This window comes from Monodon monoceros, unplaced genomic scaffold (assembly GCF_005190385.1).
Source record: "Monodon monoceros isolate NGI ecotype Baffin Bay Population unplaced genomic scaffold, NGI_Narwhal_1 Super_Scaffold_13, whole genome shotgun sequence".
NCBI lineage: Eukaryota > Metazoa > Chordata > Mammalia > Artiodactyla > Monodontidae > Monodon > Monodon monoceros.
The window spans coordinates 82,860,195-82,874,918 of NW_021703769.1; the positions used below are offsets into that span (position 1 = coordinate 82,860,195).

General features: G+C 46.5%; 1 protein-coding gene across 3 annotated transcripts in view; it reads right to left on the reverse strand.

Moving 5' to 3' along the window:
• WIPI2 (WD repeat domain, phosphoinositide interacting 2) overlaps nt 1–13,963 on the reverse strand; it is a 34,840-nt gene extending 20,877 nt beyond the window's left edge. Inside the window, exons 1-3 of one of the 3 annotated variants that reach the window (XM_029220726.1) lie at nt 13,709–13,938; nt 11,195–11,251; nt 7,035–7,117 (exon numbers count right to left, since the gene is read on the reverse strand). In XM_029220726.1, the coding sequence (XP_029076559.1) occupies nt 7,035–7,117; nt 11,195–11,251; nt 13,709–13,782 (214 nt within the window). In that variant the 5' untranslated portion in view covers nt 13,783–13,938. Of the gene's footprint in view, nt 1–7,034; nt 7,118–11,194; nt 11,252–13,708 lie in introns of all 3 variants that reach the window. The other 2 variants (XM_029220725.1, XM_029220724.1) reach the window with 2 other exon arrangements.
• Between the last annotated feature and the right edge of the window lie 761 nt (nt 13,964–14,724).

The window sequence follows — 14,724 nt, forward strand, 5'->3', positions numbered from 1 at the left end:
TTCATAGAAGAGAACATTATGATGAACCTTCCATAGACCTGCATCACCTGGATTTCACAAATGTTATCTTTCTACCATTTAGCTTCAGCTATCTTTTTCTTTGCTGAAGTTTCAAAGAGAGGCTCATCATCTTGACATTTCACCCCTAAATACTTCAGTAACCCCTCTAAATAGATCAAGACATAGGAAAAATGTCTTTTCCAGCTCATGAGTAAAGTGGAAAATTTCTTACATCAAAATCAATTGCAAGTAGACAAGTATTTAACGTAAAACACAAACCCAAAGAACCAGAAGATGACGTGAGAGACTATTCATGCACCCCCGGAACAGGAGGAGCCTCCCTAGTGCTCAGAAGCCTTACGAGCAGAGATGGATGCATCTGCATACACAGGAAGTCAAGACGTCAGAATGGCAAGGAGACCACAAGCAAGGTTAGAGAGCAAACAACCAGGAAGAAATATGAGCAACCCACAGCCAATGGCTAATGTGCTTTAAGTCTGTAAGAGACAAATAATCCAACAGAAGGGCAGGCAAAGGGGGAAAAAAGCAAATCAAGAAAAAACCCGCAAATGACTACCAGCAATTCCACTCCTACGGTATCTATCTACTCAAAGAGAAATGAAAACACACGTCCACACGGTCACACAAACGTGCACAGCAGCACTATTTACGACAGCCAGAGAGGGGAAACAACCCAAGTGTCCACTGACAACACATGGAATGTCCACACCCTGTAATACCAATGAGCAACAAAAAGAAAGGAAGTGCTCATCCATGCTCCAACACGGGTGAACCCTGAGAACACTCCAGGTGAAGGAAGCCGGTCACCCGTGACTCCATTTATCTGAAACGTCCAGAGCAGCGAATGGACAGCGGGAGAAAGGAGGTTAGTGGTGGCCAAGGGCTGAGGGGGTGGGGGTGGGATGCAGTCGCCCTGCTAATGGACTGAGGGGCTCTCAAATGTTTTAAAATTAGCTTAAGGCAGGCTGCACAACTCAGTAAATATACTGGAACCCACTGAATTGTACACTTTAAACAGTTGATTTTTACGGCGTCCAAATTACATCTCAAAAAAGCTATTAAAAAAAAATAACCCACACAGGCAGACAACTGAATAAATTTGAATTCTGGCCACTATATTGAGATCTGATGTACGAAGGACAGGGCAGCAGGGCCCTGAAACATCAAGCTGTGCTCCTACGAGCTCGTGAGTGATAGAGGGCCCTTCACCGTGATCCCCTCCAAGACCACGCGGCCCTGGACCCGGGAGCACACACAGGCTTCCAGGGTTCTCTCAAACTGCCAAAATCATACACTAAATATTGGGTTTTCTCTGGGAAATACCTGCAACTTCCATCAGATGTCCAAAGGAGACAGGAACCAGAAAACGGCTGAGGCTGCCTGCAAAAGGCAGATAACTGCCGGTCACCCCAGAGTTACCGCATTTTTGTCACTACTTAAGTAAAAAACAACCAACGGGATTCACCTCAGAGACCCTTTAAGCCCTAGGAAGCAATGTGCTTAGGTCTTTTCAGGAATACACCTTCATAAAGCAACCTACTTTGACACGTTGCCAGTGGTTTCGGTTTGTTATTCTTCTGCTGCATCGTTTCCAGCTCTTTAACGTCGTTACGCTACACCTCACTCCCCAGAGAACCTTTACAAACAAGCATCCACAGAACCCACAGACCCAGAGCCGGCAGTTTCCACTGAACTGAGGCACGCACAGTTCAGCCCTCCCGTGAAATACCAGCGCACAGGAATCAGGCTGGTAACTGAGGAGCAGGGTGCCCAAATGAAAAGACGCAGGGCGGTCGGCACGCAGGGCGACCACGGAGAAAGCCTGAGCGCAAACCCCAGTGGCCTCCAGTGTCTAAGGCCTTTGCTTCCACGGCCCTTCGATGTGGCCTTGGCCACAGTTTCTGCCACACTTTCTTCCTAGAGAGTGCCTATCTAAAATTTAAGAAACTACTTCATTTAGGAAAGAATGTTGTTGGGACTTCCTTGGTGGCACAGTGGTTAAGAATCCGCCTGCCAATGCAGGGCACACGGGTTCCAGCCCCAGTCCGGGAAGATCCCACATGCCGCGGAGCAACTAAGCCCGTGCACCACAACTATAGCCTGCGCTCTAGAGCCCACGAGCCACAACTACTGAGCCCGTGTGCCACAACTACTGAAGCCCGCACGCCTAGAGCCCATGTTGTGCAACGAGAGGCCACCGCAATGAGAAGCCCATGCACCACTGCGAAGAGCAGCCCCCACTCGCTGCAGCTAGAGAAAGCCCGCACGCAGCAACGAAGACCCAACACAGCCAAAAATAAAAAAAAAAAGAATGTTGTTTTGCTTCTGCTGGTGCTGTTCAGAGCTGGCGATGATAAAACTTCCCGTGGTGGGAAGAGGGGAGGGACAAAGCCATGAACTAACACAGCACACCCTGCAACCAGGCGTGTCGGCGGATGCCCGGGGCTCTGAAGAGACGCACGTGTACAGTCCACCCGATCTTTCATCACAACAGGCTCAAGAAGAGAGGCTACTGGATTTCTCCCCTGGAAGATCCATTAGTGTAAATCTCACTGAGGTGAATGTTCTAGCCAGTGCAAGGTCTGCCGAATCAGAACCTAGTCGGCTAGACTGCTTATGCTTAGTTTCAGAACTAATGCTTTGTGAGGTATGATTTCCTAGCTCAGAAGCATAAAATGCAAAGATGATACACGATGTAGAATCTGAAAAGGCCAACTTTTCCTTCTGAACTTTTGTGATATTTTACAAGTAATAAAACTACAACCTTTATTTATATTGCCTAACAGGGTAGGGTTTCGTTTCAGTAATGTTTCAGGGAAGAGAGACCACATATTTGCACTTTACATACCTTCAAATAAATTTAAAAGGACACACAGAGAGGGAAAGAGAATGCAGGGCACACACAGGGGGCAAAGCACACATGGGAGTTCCTGCTACTTTGCTTAAGTTTGAAACTATAATACAGAGAGTTGGAAAACAAAAATCTTCCAATGCTGCTGGGCAAAGGTTTTTTGTTTAAGTAAACGAAACAGAACAAATAGCTGTCCATCTTGCTTCTCCCAAGACCAGCTCTGGCTCATTCTTTCTGTTCCGGCAGTGGTGACCGACAGCAAAGACCTGACGTTACAAGGGACAGTCAAGAGGCACGAGGGGGCCGAGCCAACTGAGCTGGGCTGAGCGTGGAGGCGCTAAGTACCCCTCTGCCAGAATGTACATGTAGGAAAATACCGGAAAGTGATCTTAACTCAGTAGCTAACCTGTTTTCTAAGAGACGTTCTTCTATCTCCTTAATGATGTTCTAGGGGCAAGAGAATTCCGCAGCTTCAGTGTCACGTGCTAACCCTGAAAGAGCTCTCCGTCCACTCCCACCTATTTTAAGGGCCGAAGCTCACTAAGAACAACACAGAAATCTATATACACCTCAACATGCTGGCCAGTAAACACCCACTCTTCCACGATGCCATCAAGGCATCACAACGTGTCCCACCAAAAGCTTCTGAAGGGCTGCCCTGGTGGCGCAGAGGTTGGGAGTCCGCCTGCCGATGCAGGGGACGTGGGTTCGTGCCCCGGTCCGGGAGGATCCCACATGCTGCGGAGCGGCTGGGCCCATGAGCCGTGGCCGCTGGGCCTGCGCGTCCGGAGCCTGTGCTCCTCAACAGGAGAGGCCAAGCAGTGAGAGGCCTGCGTACCACAAAAAAAAAAAAAAAAAAAAAAAAAACCTTCTGAAAAATGAGGCACCAAAACCCACTTGATAAACTTCAAGGAAACAAATTAGTCACTGAACTGATTCAAACTGAGAAGGTGTCAAGACAAGGTTTTGGTATTCTGATACCCTATCTAAGCACTGGGTCTCCATTCTGTGGCTGTCAAACCAGTCGACCCTAATCACAACAGCAACAATTTAACAGCACGATTCAGGCGCTCATGGGCATGTAGATTTAATAAATGTTTCAGTCATTCATAAAAGCCCGATGGAATCCTGTCTCCAGAGATCAGGCGACCCTTCTTTGAAGGAATTCCCTACAGGAAACAATCCTACGTGCGATCAAGTGAAGGCTGCCAATCTGGGGATTCCAGAAGCGCCTCCTGAGATAAGCGAGCACAAGCACTCCAGTTCAGAGAGACTTTATCACCCCGATCACGCCTTCCAGCTACACACTAGGAGAAAGGCTTTTTCAGAAGATTTAGTAAGCACCAGGAGGCAAGTGTGAGGACAAAAAAGGAGTAAAACCTAAGGCAGGAGCCGTGAGTTAGGGACACTTACTGTAAGAATCCCGCTTCCAGCCATCTCCCCGTAAAGGGCCCGGGTGCTGGCCTTCAGGGGCAGCAACAAACAGGGGGCTTATTGGGGAATGTCAGACACCATCTGCTGATGGAGGTGAGGGACACCAGAGGGCGGACCTGGAGAGGGGAGGCCAAGGCCTGGAGGGAGCCTGGCGAGCCTCTGAGCCCCAGTGGGCCACAAGAACTCTGCAACTGCAAGTACTGGGCACAAAGAAAGGACGTTTCTCCTGGGTCCTCACCTTACGTTAATGCAGGAAGGGTGTGGGGCGGTATTTACATGTGTGCTCACTCCACACTGTGTCCCCAGCCTAACAACCGACACAAATGTATTTCCTTGTTCTTTGTCTGCCTCCATTTAAACGTAAGTGTCATGAGAGCAGAAACTTTGTCACCACTGTGTCTGCACAGCCAGAACAGGGCTGGCACATAGCAGGTCCTCAACGAACGTTTACGGAATGAGTGGAACCAGAAATGAATATGAGATGTCTCTTCATATCAACTCACTGAAACTCCCCCTTCTTAAGAGACATTAACAGGCAAAGGAGAATTCCAAAATGGAACACCAAACCACAGTGAAAGCAAAGTTGATAAGAGTGGAACATTCAGGAAGGAGATGCTGGCATCATTAATAAGGAGAAAACTCAATTCCCCCAAACTGCATGCTCACATAGACAATTAAAATGATAAATATTAAATCTCTCCTTGAATCCATAACCCAGCATGACTAATTACAATAATACTGACCTCCTCAATCCTCCGTAACAAGAATTCTTAATTAGATCACACCACGGGCAGGCTTCAGGGTTATCATTATGTACAGAGAAAATACTTACAAACCACGCATATGACAAAGGACTAGTATCTAGAATATATAAAGAACTTTCAAAACTCAACATTAAAAAACTCCAAGTAATCCAATTAAAAAGTGGGCCAGAACATAAACAGGCATTTCACTGAAGAGAATGGCAAACAACCACATGAAAAACTGTTCAACATCATTAGCCATTAGGGAATTACAGAGTAAAACCACAAGATAGCACTGCACACAGCCATAAGAACGGCTAACGGAAAAAACACTGGTAACACCAAATGCTGGCAAGGATTCTGAGGAACTGGCTCACTCATACATTACTGGTGGGGATGTAAAATGGTACAGCCACCCTGTAAAACAGTTCAGCACTTAAAAAAGACAAAGACAGGGCTTCCCTGGTGGCGCAGTGGTTGAGAGTCCGCCTGCCGATGCAGGGGACACGGGTTCGTGCCCTGGTCCGGGAAGATCCCACATGCCGCGGAGCGGCTGGGCCCGTGAGCCATGGTCGCTGAGCCTGCGCGTCCGGAGCCTGTGCTCCGCAACGGGAGAGGCCACAGCAGTGAGAGGCCTGCGTACTGCAAAAAAAAAAAAAAAAAAAAAAAAAGACAAAGACAAAACACCACACATACAACCCAGCAATCACACTTAGACATTAATCCCAGAAGTGGAAAGTTACATCCATCCAAAACCCCATACACAGCAGCTATATTTTTAACAGCCCAAATCTGGAATCAGCCCAGATGTGCTTTGCCGGGTGAGGGTCAAACAGCTGGGCTGCATCCGCACGTGGAACCAGCTTTAGCAACAGAAAAGACGGCGCTACTGACACCCGGCAACTTGGGTGAACTTCCAGGGAAAGATGCTGAGCGAAAACAGCCAATCTCAAAAGGTTACATACTTCCATTTATGTAACATTTGCGAAAAGACAATATTCTGGAACCAGAGAGCAGGTCAGTGGCTGCCAGGGATTAGGGACGGTGGGGTGGCAGTGGGGGAGGGGAGGCAGGTGTGGGTACAAGGGCAACAGGAAGGACCCTGCGGTGTCAGACGGCCCAGTGTCTTCATTGTGGTGGACACAGGAAGCTAGATGGGTGTTCAGACTGTACAGAACTTCACACACACAGGCTGGACTATATCCATGTAGCCTTCCCGGCTGTGATACTGTACTGCACTTCTGCGAAACGTTACCACTGGGGGAAACTGGGAGAAGGGTACAGGGATCTGTACTGCTTCTTACAACTATAGCAATGAAAAAAAAAGATGTATGTGCAGAGAGTCAAAGCTTTCCATCCTATTCTCACTAGGGGAGGGTCTGTACCTACTACTTACTTTTTATTCAGCAAGTACTCTCTCTCTCTCTCTCTCTCACACACACACACACACACACACAAAAAACAAAGAAACTGAGGTCCATGAAGCGATCTATGTAAAGTCACAGTAGGTGACTTAGCAAGGTATCGAAGCTCACGGCCCTCCTGCAACCCCACAGGTATCTGACACACAGCCACTCAAACACCATAAAATGCCAAATGGGGAAAATAAATCACTCCTAGGGGGATGTAAACTTTTCAAATTCTGGAAGCCCTCTATGACAGAAATCTAAGTGGTTTAAATGGCATTTAAAAAGGGGAGAAATTATAGAATAATGCATTTAGTATGGTATCATGTATTGGAAATGGCAACCCATAAAGTATTTCTACATGTACATTTATAAGTATGCAAATGCACAGAAAAAGATCTGGGAGAACACATAATTGTTCAGTCATAGCCATCACCTCTCAGTAAGACTAAGGTGAAAGAAGATTATTGGTCAAGGGGTATTTGGATTTGAACCATAATGTGTGAATTTAAGAATGCAACCTAATTCAAGTATAACTTGTCTATTTTAAGAAGGGGGAAAAATAAAGCAAACACTTACTGCATTCATAGATCTGTTCCAGTTTATCCACAGAAGAAAGGGAGAAAAATTTATAACCGGATTTACTACCAACAGCTAGAGACCTGCAAAAAAGCCAAATTCAGAAATAAGAACTGATACGTGTAGGCAGTGATAACGCACAAACTAGCTCCATGTTACCAAACAGTCACCATCATCTCTACCCATAATTAGCACAAATAAGTTCACGTAGTTTGTACCAGGTGAGTGGTGGCAGAGCAGAAAAGAGAGTGGCGCGGAAGATGCCACACCTCACAGCCAGGAAAAGGTGAATGTCAATAAAATAAAGATAGACAATGTTCTTATTGAAAATCTATAAAACTTTAAAGATAAGTTTGACATACAAATAAAAGTAATCAGCCCTAAATTAATGATCCCCTCAAAACACAGTGCGGTTTCTCAGGTGATCTGATATACATGCCTGGTGTATGGGAGAGTCCAAAAGTTAGGATAACACTGTAAATATTAAACAAAGATGTTTACAACTTCGGTGGATGATGGTGTCTTTCTGTACTGCAGTTAAGGCCATAACAAATGCAGCTCAGTCACTTACGCTATGCTATGGCTCAGCAGTAGGATGGAAAGAGCTCACTCAGAGCCTGGAATGGCAAGACTACGTAACACAGTTGGCCTGTGTGTAAGGTTCCATATTCATCACCCAACACTGCTGCTTTTGCTAAGAGGCTTGGAGGGAACTCTGAGCTCTCCAGATCCCTAGCGCAGGAGAGCTGTGCCGCTAAATGAAGTGTTTCCTCATAGAAGATTACTACTGTCCAGAACGTAACTGACCGAGAGGGGGAGTAAAAGGAAGCAAGCAGGGCTTTCAGAAACAGAGAGGATAGAGAATCAAGCAAGAAGTGGTGGGACATGCGAAGAATCAGATCCTGGCATCATGCTGGTATTTAATGTCTGGGAGAACAAGGGGAAACACAAGGTAAACCAGAAGCCTAGAAATAGTGAAGACTGACATTTCATATGATGAGCATGTGTACGCCAAGATAAAAACTTAGGGCTATTTTAATGAGCATTTCATCTATTAGAAACTTGAGATCTGCAACCTCTTTCACACTTAAGCAGAGGAAATACATTCCAAGAACAGAGCTGCTATAAGCACTACTAAACATTGAAATTGCAACTGGTTCATCCTAAAGTATAAACAGAAATGGAACTCCTACCAGTTTATATAATTTTTCTCTACAAAAATGCTTCACTATATTGAATTAATCACATCAATGAAGTAATTAGGCATTGCTACCTGTACATTTTTTGAAAAGCAATAAGGGGCCAACAAAAACACAAGAATATCCAAGAAAGCTAAAAATAAAACAAAATCTCAATAATTCATAACTTCTGGAAAATTGATGTTCAGGAAAATGTTTTCCAGATAACTAAGGGCTGCTATTTTAAGCACCAAAACCTTATATCCCACCATTTCTGATTTAAATAAAAGTCGTCCTCATACAGCTTTCTGTATGGGACGGCAAATCCTCACCATTTGACTGGACTCACATCATGACACAACTTTACTATCATGACAAAGTGACCCTCTCAGACCCTAACAAGGAGTTGAGCAGCAGCAGTCTGTTGGGCTGGGTAATAAAATACCCTCTACCTTTTGTTTTGCTGACAGTTGTCACTGTTCCCCACGCATCCTACTAGCATTAACAGCCCCTCCCTCTTTCAAATTTGTCGACTTGGAAACCAAGTCACCAAGCTTATTAGTTTCATATATAAAATAAGCTTAGAGAGGGCTTTTTCTACAGGCAAAATTAATGAGCTTGAATTAATTAATGAGGACCTGGATTTTGATACACCCAGGATTTTGGCTGTGCTCCAAATGGGCAGAATTTGTTAAAACTGATCAAATATTAGCTCTCTGATGTTCTTCCAGATATTCAGAAACTGATTTTGGATATTAAATACCTTTGCTAGAGTTTTAATCGCATGGCTTCCTACTTGCACACCCCAATCAGTAGGAAATGTAAGCAAAAATACACCAAGTATTTTTTGATATGTACATGTGGTATAGAGTGAGCATATACTTTATCAATAAAGGCAGACTTTTTTTTTTTTTTGCGGTACGCGGGCCTCTCGCTGTTGTGGCCTCTCCCGTTGTGGAGCACAGGCTCCGACCTTGCAGGCTCAGCGGCCATGGCTCACGGGCCCAGCCGCTCCGCGGCATGTGGGATCTTCCCGGGACCGGGGCACGAACCCGTGTCCCCTGCATCGGCAGGTGGACTCTCAACCACTGCGCTACCAGGGAAGCCAAGGCAGACATTTTTAAAGGATGATATGAAATACAAATAGGTTTGATATTTACATCTCGAATATCAATGGTCAGGTTCACACACCCCTCTTTGGAGATTCTTCTTTTAATAACATCTCATGATTTGCCCGACCATATGATATATTAATGGGAGAAGTACAGTAACATATAAGCATGAGATTCCCCTAATAAATAATCTCACTCCCCACTAAGTGTTTATATGGTAAGGTTTGTTTTTTTTGTATTTTAAGGTAAGAGATCTTTTATTGACAAAGGGAAAACCCAGCAATAACAGAAAAAAGCATATATTTACTTAATCCCCCACTTCACTACCATACCCCTGCCTTCAACTGTGCATGGTGTCAAAATCCAGAGACTCTGCCGTACCCTCTGGAGACAAGGCCCAAGTCCCTCACCAGGCAGGATCAGTGACTGCTTCTGCAACACACTCTGGGCCAGCCTTCTCGATCTTCGCCACACGCGACTCCGCTCCACTGCAGAGCTCCTGAGACGGCCCATCCTGAGCCTTTGGGGGATTCCGTGGTTTCCAGTAGGTTGGTTCTCTGCTTTCCCCACTAGCAATGGAGGATCCACTTTCCTTTACCACTTGCTGGCTTCCAAAATTTTGTTGCTAGTGTCTCCTCGTTCTATGGGTTTCAGCTTTTTAAAGTACCTTTTTGATATTTCACTGACTGTGACATTTTATTAGGGTTCTGAGAGGGAGAGCCAAAATAAATGCTTGTGTTTAATAACCACCATCTTTAACTGCAAGTCTCTGTCACTGAATTTAAACTTGACTGCTCAGTATTTAAAAGACAGTGATTTCCATTAAAAAACAAAAAAAAATTTAAGAAAACATTTTATAAATGTTAAAAACATTTTAAAAGAAAAAAAATCATTTTCTTAATTCCCTTTTTTTTACCCACTTACGCATGATCAGCCCATTAATGTTTTCCCTTTTCATCACCTTCATCAAAGAGCCACACTCGAGGACAGGGTGAAGTGGAAACAGTCACACCCATAAAAAGGAAGCCACCTGAGCTGCTGCTGAGACCTGGCCGGCCCCGGGGCCCTACTCAGCAAGCTCATGGCCATCCCAGACCTCCACCTGGACATCCCTAAGGCCTTTCAAACTCAGTAATATCCAAAGCGGAGTTCATCTTTCTCCCTAAACTGAATCCCCCTCTGATCTTTCTCCCATAATGTGCTGTCACTGCTCATCTAGAATCTAGGCTGGAGACTTGGGAGTAACCTTAACTTCTCCCTTAAGTGCATCATGCACGTCCCATGGGTCACACCAAATCCTGATGGCTCACCAGTCTCCTTTCTACTGGCCATGGCCGCTGGACAATACCCTCCCCAGTGACTGCCCTGCTTCCTCAAAACACATCCTCCACACGGCAGGCAGAACCACCTAGAACTTTAAGGTGGAAGAATCCTTACTTCCAAGTCCCTCGATTTACTGATGAGGGAAAAGGAGAGAAGTGACCTTCCAGGACAGTTGCTGTAACCTTAGAAGAAACCCGGTTCAAGAAAGCAATCAATTCAGACCAATGCCTTACTGTCTCTATGCCCATAACTTTTAGACACTAACAACATCAATGCTACAAACAGAAGACTTTGGAAGTCAAGTCCCTGTCCTTATTCTATTTCTTTTAGAAATGTAGTTTCTAAATGATGTAGACGTTGCCCAATCAATGACTTCCACAAGCTGCGTGGGGTCCCCTGCAAGTACTTAACCCCTGATATTTCCGTTGAAGATCCAAGTGATACTCTGCACTTCTATTAGTTTCTTAACTTCGATATCAAAACACCAAAAATTCCTCAAGATAAGCCTTCCAAAGTGTTACTTTCAGAAACCAGGATTGGAACTAACCAGCCAAGAAGAAGAAGACGACGGGGACCAGCTTTTCTTGATGCCTTTTTCCCAATTCTAGTTAAACAAACAAAAACAAACGGTAAAAACAAAACAAAAAAACCCCAAATAAAACGTTCACTTTTAGAATAAGAATCACAGAAAAAAAATATTACAGTATTTGAAACCATATTACCAGGAAAAACAGAAAGGACAGATATAGTTTGTTATGAAAGGAACACTGTTGTTCAAGCATTACTGTATAACGTAGAATATATATTCTATTAAGTGAAACGGCTTCCAGGTTCCCTCACTGAATACCGTGAATGTGAATCCAATATTCTTTGCTTTGTGAAAAACTGTGTTCCTCTATCAAAGTAAATGCTGGAGATGGACAAGGGAGGGAAAGGAGTGAACTGTCAAGCCTCTCCCCAGAACTTCTGTATTTCTTTCAGGTATAGATTTAAAACAAATTAGTCACTTTAATCAATAAACTTTTAGTATAATCCTAACTTACTATTCCTTACAATTTATGCTCACACTGTATCAAGGTCTCTTTAGCAAATCAAAATTATGACACACAAATCTTGTCTTGAGGGGCTTCCCTGGTGGCGCAGTGGTTGAGAGTCCGCCTGCCGATGCAGGGGACACGGGTTCGTGCCCTGGTCCGGGAGGATCCCACATGCCGCGGAGCGGCTGGGCCCATGAGCCATGGCCACTGAGCCTGCGCGTCCGGAGCCTGTGCTCCGCAGCGGGAGAGGCCACAACAGTGAGAGGCCCGCGTACCACACAAAAAAATCTTGTCTTAAAATAATAACTTCAGGACTCATGGAGGAGTGGGAAAGCATGATTTCCAAGTACAAAAAGACCTTATTTCAGGCCAGAGTGACATTCTTCTCTTATATAGGGAAAGTGGTATTTGAATGCCATTTAAAATAAGAGCAAAAGAGAATGTTTTCTCATATTTGATTTCCTTTCAATATAAATGATGAACAATGAAAAACTTAAAGAATGGTAGAAAATGTTTTGGAAATTCTCTAATTTATACAAGACATAAAAATCCATAAAGCTACCATTCTTACTGGTCTCAAAATAGTAAGGCCTTAAAAACGGAATCACAGTTGGTTTGAAATGTCCTCTTCCCTACTTGGATTGGTATAACATAGTCCATCTCAGTTATAATCTCCTGCAACAGGTGGCCCAAACTGTTTTTTTTGGATTGGCTTTTGGTCATACAGAACGCTAGTATTCAGTAGTTTTCACCTTTAAAGATTGCTACGGTCTGCTTTCTGCATTCACTGTCCTCCAGATCCTACTCTGTAGGTAGAAACAACAGCATGGTAGATTGGAAAGGACACTGGAAGACAATTCAGGAAAGCTGCCCCCACTCCACTGTCAAATGAGGGTAAGATCCAGACTCTGCTCTGAACCTTCCTCAACTTCGGTTTCCTCTCCCTGTAGTTGGAGGAGGTGATCTGCTCCCTTCCAAGTCCCAACAGAGGCCCACTGTGGGGCTGTCTGCGCTACTTCCCCAACTTTGGAAGGTGCTACTGAGCACCCACTGCACGCCACTGACTTGGTGGCTTGCCGTTCTACAACTGACTTTTAGTTTTTTAAAAGATGTCATGTTCTACTTTGCTGATTCCATTCAGCCAGGAACAACTCAACCTACTACTTTGGTACGAAGCCAATGACCCACTCCTCCTCCCCTCTTACATCACTTCCTCTTACTCACTTCCCAAGATGGCTTTCCTCCCTTCCAGTCCCACAACTTATCCTTCCTTCTCCAGAAAACTCATCTAGTAACTATCCTCACACGTCACCGGAGACAGCCTCCGAAGAATCGGCTTCAAACCCATATGGGTTGGGACAAACAAGGGCTGGCATCATGGGACTCTCTTCCCCTGTAAGGATGGCCCATGCCCCGAAGCACCAAGACCTCTGGGGGGGGAGGGGTTCTCTGTCACATCCCCCTTGGCTCAGTTTCTCCCCAGGTCAGAGACCACGTTTACTGCTAAGTTTGTTTCTTGCTCGAGGAGGACATCAAAGTTACCTGTCAAAAAGAACAGCGAGACGGGAAGAAAAGGAAATCAAAGGGACCCTAAGATGATGAAGAGATGAGGAGAAGGGGCTGAAGAGGGGAAAGACTGGAGCAAGAGAGCTGAGGTACAAGAGGGAGGCGGGTTATAAGGGAGGCGGCTTATAAGGGAGAAACCCACCCCCACCGCTCCAGAGGCGGCCGAGACAACAAGTCAGGCCACAAAGTTCTGCCCCAACTTTGTGAGAAGTGAGGTCCGAAAAGACAAAGCCTTCCCGTGCTGGGTAAAATACCTCCCCTACCTCCATCGCTTTCCCGGCTCAGAGATCGCAGCTCCAGGGCAGAGCCTGGAGGGTCCCCAGAGGGGGCGCCCCTCCCTCCCAGCACGCACCGGGCCCGCCCCGAGGATGTCTCTGCCCTCCCCGGCCCCAGGCCCCCAGGCTCCGACCCCCGCCCCGCGGCCCCCGGCTCCGACCCCGGCCCACGCCCGTCCTTACGTGACGTCTTGGTTGAAGTTGGCGAAGAGTAGCTGGCTGGCGCCAGCCTCGCCACTCTGACTCGCCAGGTTCATGGTGGGCGCGCGGCGGGTGGGCCCGGCCCGGAGCTCGCGCGCGGGAGGGCAGGTCGGGGTGAGCTCAGGGTCGGCGCCGAGCCCCGCTCGCCGCCACTCGCCGCTCGGACATCAACAGCCGCCTCATCCCGACCCCGCTCTTGTTTATGCTCCAGAGCCGGGCCGCCAGGCGCGCCTGCGCGGCCCCGCCTCCTCGGCGCACGGCCTCCCACGGCGCAGGCGTACTGCGGAGGTCCGCCCCTTCACCTCCGGCCTGGCCCCAGGTTCCGGTCGAACACGCGCGCGCGTGGGGACGCGCGGGGGCGCGATGGGCTGGCCTTGCAGCGGGTCACGGGCCGCGCATGCGCGTTGTAAAGAGTAGGCGTTCCGTGTCCCCCGCCCCCATCTTTTTATTAATATTAAACGGGCCTGCCGCGTGCTAGTCATTGTGCCAGATACGTGCGTTCTTATTTGGTGCTTATAGCAATGCTTTGTAGGAAATGTTGCATTCCCATTTTATGAATTTGAGAACTGAGGCTCAGAAATATTAACTTATTTGCTAAGTGTTAGATCTGAGAATGGAACCCCCGTCGTTTCTCCAAGGCCCACGCGTTTTGGGTCTCTGGGGAGGATTCTGTTTTACACGTATTCATTCACTCAGTAATATTTAGAGAGTGCCTTCCATGTGAGCTAAACAGGCCTCCTCCTTTCCTTCAGCGAAGTTACAGTGGGAGAGGTAAACACAATTACAAAGCCGGGGTGCAATGAAAGCACGTAATGAGGTCGCTTAACCTAGACTTAAGGGACAGGGACTGTGCAGCCGGGAAGGCTTCCTGGAGGAGATGAGGCCTGAAGTTTGAGTAGCAGGTAACCGACCTCAGGAATGGAAGCGTTCTGTATGGCAAAGGTCCATGGATGACAGTGTGACCTGGACAAAGAACTCTATGGTGTGTGTCTGAGCTT